The sequence below is a fragment of the Melanaphis sacchari genome, unplaced genomic scaffold, assembly GCF_002803265.2.
Source record: "Melanaphis sacchari strain LSU unplaced genomic scaffold, SCAv2.0 Contig0_pilon_pilon, whole genome shotgun sequence".
Taxonomy (NCBI): domain Eukaryota; kingdom Metazoa; phylum Arthropoda; class Insecta; order Hemiptera; family Aphididae; genus Melanaphis; species Melanaphis sacchari.
Genome location: NW_020270366.1, coordinates 18100476 through 18105511, shown reverse-complemented (window position 1 = coordinate 18105511; position 5036 = coordinate 18100476). Strand labels below are relative to the sequence as shown.

Sequence of the window (5036 nt, the reverse complement as noted above, 5' to 3'; positions counted from 1 at the left end):
GAAATTCGAAAAAAAAACTTAAGACGCCGCTTTAGTCTCCTGCCGTAGATAAATACATGAATCCCATTATCTGGTCGTTATTTTTTATACTCACTATTATTATTATAACATAATGTATAATACTAGCGCGTACTTGTATATTTATAATGCAGCCGTATCGCATTGCATCGTACCGCCGCGGTACAACAAGGTCAAGGTTGTCCATAAACATCACGTAATCTCGGCGGACAGCGATGACCACGAGCGTATAGTCTGGGTTTTATAATATACATGATAGTTTTACACGTGTTTAAGGGAACGGGGGACTGATTTGATCGGGCTTGGAGAAAACTATGCAGTGGCATTTCAAGGATTACTCGTGTGCTTTTCTCCATCCTCCGAGAGTTTCTCTCACATCTGTATATGTTCTACTACATTGTAGTGTAGACATAATTTTAATAGTCTCGTCGATATGTCGTACGATCTTACCGAAGTCCTCACTTGTCTGATTTATGATATATTTTATTAGCATTGACGACGACAGTTTACGACGATAGATGATTTAGTTTCTTATGATATATGCATACATACGCGTATATATATACGATTCGTCTATAACATAGCGTCACGCATTCGTTTTATTAAAATGAATGCTTATGTATTAGATTAGGATAGGTTTATCGGGTTTTCGTCACATATAAAGTATATCATTCACAATAATCAATGTTCCCGATACGATAAGGTCTATACGTATTATTAGTATACGGATATGTCAGTTGTTTTAAATTCAGATCCGGCGAGCGCGTGCGCTATAATCCACCTACGTGTGTGTTACAATGTATTATCGCTTGCCTGGGTTCCTCCTGGCCGTGTTATATAAATCTCTTCACGATTCCAGTCATGATTCATTAATATTGAACGAGGCGTTTTAAATTTTCTTTCCAACAATCGTAGATACCAGCCCGTATATATGTATATATATATATAAATATATACATACACATATTCAATTCCCTAGACTTTCCCTACTCGATATAATTATAATTGTTTTGTTTAGACGACTGTATGGTAATATATATATATACATTTATGTGTTGACACACTCTGAGTTTATTCTAATAATTTTTGACAGATAATGCGTCAAGAATGTATTGATGAATACGCTGATGATGAATTTAATTGTAAAGAGGCTAGAGGCCAAGAAGATAAAAAATGATATTTTATACGAGGTCGATTTCCGTGACACCTTCCTGACATATGCCAATTTAGCTTTCGATTGAGATAAATACATAATCAATTTTAGGTATTGTAATCGTGCTGCTTTCGAATTTAGTTAAAATGTTTTTAAGTTTATCATATTAGGAACGCAATATGCCAACTTAAGATTAATATTATACAAAGAAAATAAGAATAAAAACAGTTGTAAATTCATCCTGTAAGAAATGCTTAAATGCGAAAGAGCAAAGTTCTTAATTATTTAAATGTAATTTAATATAAATTATAAGAAAAGGGAAAACTAACTACATTTTTTTTTTTTTTGTTTTATAAAACAATGCATATTGCAAAATTAACTTATCTAAAAATAAATACTTAATCATAATAAATAATTACTTAATTATTCTTATACTTGAAAAAATTGAGGAAAAAAAAAATTTATATTATATTTATTATATTTTTTTATATAGAAAACTGACCACATTTTCAAATTATTCAAGTTATTATAAAAGCTTACATTAAATATTGTACTATAAAATAAAAAAATGTTAAATTTACCTTTACCATATACTTTGTTTTACAAATATATTTCAAAAGCTATATAAATTGTGAAACTTGAAATTATGATACATATTTTGTAAAATATAAAATATTATATTATAATACGTTATACTGATATACATATACAGATAATATAAGCTATTAAAAAAAAAATCTTACCGAATCAATTAAAAAAAAAAAAAGGTACTATATTAACAAAAGTAATAGTATTTTACTATGTCATTGGACATAATGGCTTTCTTCATTAAATATTTTCATAATTTCGCACCAGATAAAATATTTTAAATCAACTTTCTAACCTTTTTATTTTTCTATTAAGTAAACACTTTGCTGAAAACGCGCACCTCAAATCCGTTATTTAGTGTAGAGTAAGAAAATAATTAATACAATTAATTAAGTGTACAAGACAAAAGCTCTTGTCGTACACTTGTAGATACCTACAATTACAATTATAATATTAATAATATATATAGATTTTTAATATTACGTAGTTTTCATTATGGATGTCGCCAAAAACTCTATTACATCATCATCATCGTCGGCACGTGCGGCGTACGAGACCGTTCACCGCTGTTGACCTGGAGATCGGGGAAACAAAATCGGTTCCCAAAATGCAGTCGTTCACCTCCGGAAACTTAAAAAAAAAAAAAAAAACGATGTGTAGAAGTAAAAAAAGAATTCCAAAAATCTTCCTTCTCTATTCAAACATAATGGGGGGAGGTGGGTCAGAGTGACGAACCGATTACTCAGACGGACGTAGGTGTAGGGTATACGATATGAACCTCATCGGTCGCATATTCGCTTTCTACCGGGGCGAGGTCCTCCACCTCTACCACCACCTCGTCGACAGCGTCTCTACGCGTTTGCCATCAAATTATTAATAATGATAATAATGTCGTTGTCGTCGCGGTGGTGGTCGACTAGCGCGCGCGCGTTTAAACACGAGTGTCTTCTGGTGGGGCAAACCTTGGCTGAAAACAGGTGCGGCGCGATATATAGGGACGACTGTCTGCGTTTCGCCCCATTATCGTACTGACCGTTCGTCTGTCCGCATTCAAATCACCGAAATCGCGTAAATAACGTTTACCACACACACCGTAACACGTACTGCCGTTTCGTGTCTCTCGTATCGCTGCAGTAACCAACGATATTAATATTATATAAAATGCGTTTCGCGAGTTGCGCCGTATTGGCCGTGTTGCCATTCTGCTTGCATGCTGCCGTCGTCGTGTCCGGCGACAACAACTACCTGGAAGAACCGCCGCAACAGTCGACTGTAAGCGGAAACTGGGCATTGGTTACTAGGATAGCTGACGAGTGTGCCAAGGATGTGGATACAGCAGCCTGCTTGGCTGCCAAAACAGCAGCTGCCCTCGAAAGAGCAGCCCGAACTGCCGGTTCTGTGCAAGTGTTGCCCGGTCTGACCGTACTTAAGAACACCGAAGAAGTTGCGTCATCGCAGAGGGACTCGCGTGCTCTTCCCACTGAAGAAGAGCTCCGTGGACAGCTCCAACAGCAACCTTCCAAAGTCACCGACATGGTCGTTAACTCAGCCATCAGATTCCTCCAATCTAGGACCCTGCAACTTAAATTCCCACAAACCAACCCCGAAGAGCTGTCCCGAGCTATTGAAGAAGGCAAGTACCATCATGGTGTATTATGTTACTATTATTATTGTTATTTATCGCCGTAGTCTATTTCTTAGTTTCTAGTTCTGCTTTCGCGCTGGGCGTTAAACTCTCTTTTTTTTTTTTTTTGTTAATAATTATCGTGTTTATCACAGGCCGTGGAAAAATCAAGAAGAAGGTGTTGCCCATCCTAGGATTCCTAGCCGTCAAGATCGTTGCCGTGTTGCCCATCCTTTTGGGAATCATTGGATTCTTCGCACTCAAGGCGTTGGTATTCGGCAAGTTGGCTCTGCTTATCGCCGGTGTGATGGCATTCCAGAAGTATGCTAGTGCATCTGGTGGCTTCGGCAAGATCGCTGACACGTGGAGCGCCGGTAACGTCCAGGCTGCCCCATGGTCCGCACCTGCCGCCCCCAGCACCAACGGTGGTGGATATTACAGACGTAGCATGCAGGAAGCTCAACAGATGGCGTACAACGGACAAGTACAACCGTCTGCCCAGACCATCGCGTAAATTACCCGTATAGAAATTTAATATCATTTAAGCGTCACTGCAAATCGCAGTTTCCAAAAAAATTTTCTTTCTCTTAATCGAACTTATGAGTTTTAATATTATTTACAACGACTATATACGCATAATTGTGTAAGGCCTTATTATTATTATTATTTTTTTTTTTTTTCATATAAACTGTTTTTGTAGTTTCGTGCAACAGTTATTAGATAAAAATCGGATGGTGTGACATCTGCATGTTATAATTATAATATTATGCGAGCGTATTTTTCGTCGCTAGTCGATATACACCGTATATGCTGACTTACGACGTAAATTCGCTCGTTATACTCGGTATTAGATTATTGTTGCTTTCCGATATTCGAGTAACTTTTTGCCATATTAGTCTTTAGTTTTCACGAAAAAGACTTATCTAAAATTCTATACTTACCACGACAAAGGCATCTGACAAAAAGTTACCGAGCCGTGTTTGGCCAATGTGGCTGATTTTTTTCAAACACAAAAATAATTAGATTATTACCTGTAAACTCTAAGAGTTAATATAATAATATGATTAATTATTTTATTTTTTTTTTTTTTAAGTTTAAATAAGTCATCGATTTTATTAACATAATATTATTATAATATATAGAATTACGATGCATGCCAAAATTTAAATAAAAATGTGTCATTGTAAATATTAAATACGCATTTGATGATAATAATAATATAATATATGTAATCAATTACTGAGTGTATTTATAATCTTTTGTTTTCTGACGTATGCAGATGTGTACACCTACCTACGGTTATATTTGTTTTGTTGTTCAAAAAAAAAAATAAATATATGTATATATATGTGTGTGTAATCATAATAAAAAACAATGGACTGAGGTGTGAGCGGTGGTTGGTCGCGCATAAAAGCAGCACACACGTTTTGTATGTCATACGAGGTATGCATTTATTGTTTGATTTTGATAATTTACTTTGTAAAAGAAATATCGTCGAAGAGAAACGCGTTGCTCGCTAAATTTCAATAGGAAGTCATGGAATTATTTTTATGGCTTCGGGTACATGTGTACAGTCAAATGTTATCCATTGCCGTTGCGAATTTGACTTTTCTCAATACATTAATGTCGTGCAAGTAGAGTAACGTGCTTGGC

The 5036-nt window shown here is 35.6% G+C and overlaps 1 protein-coding gene across 1 annotated transcript; it reads left to right on the top strand.

The window, feature by feature from the left end:
* The first annotated feature begins 2770 nt into the window (after window positions 1-2770).
* On the top strand, window positions 2771-4063 carry LOC112591518. Its single transcript, XM_025335365.1, has 2 exons — window positions 2771-3392; window positions 3539-4063. Exons 1-2 carry the CDS (start codon window positions 2921-2923, stop codon window positions 3895-3897), a joined length of 831 nt encoding a protein of 276 aa, XP_025191150.1. The 5' UTR covers window positions 2771-2920; the 3' UTR covers window positions 3898-4063.
* Window positions 4064-5036: the final 973 nt, after the last annotated feature.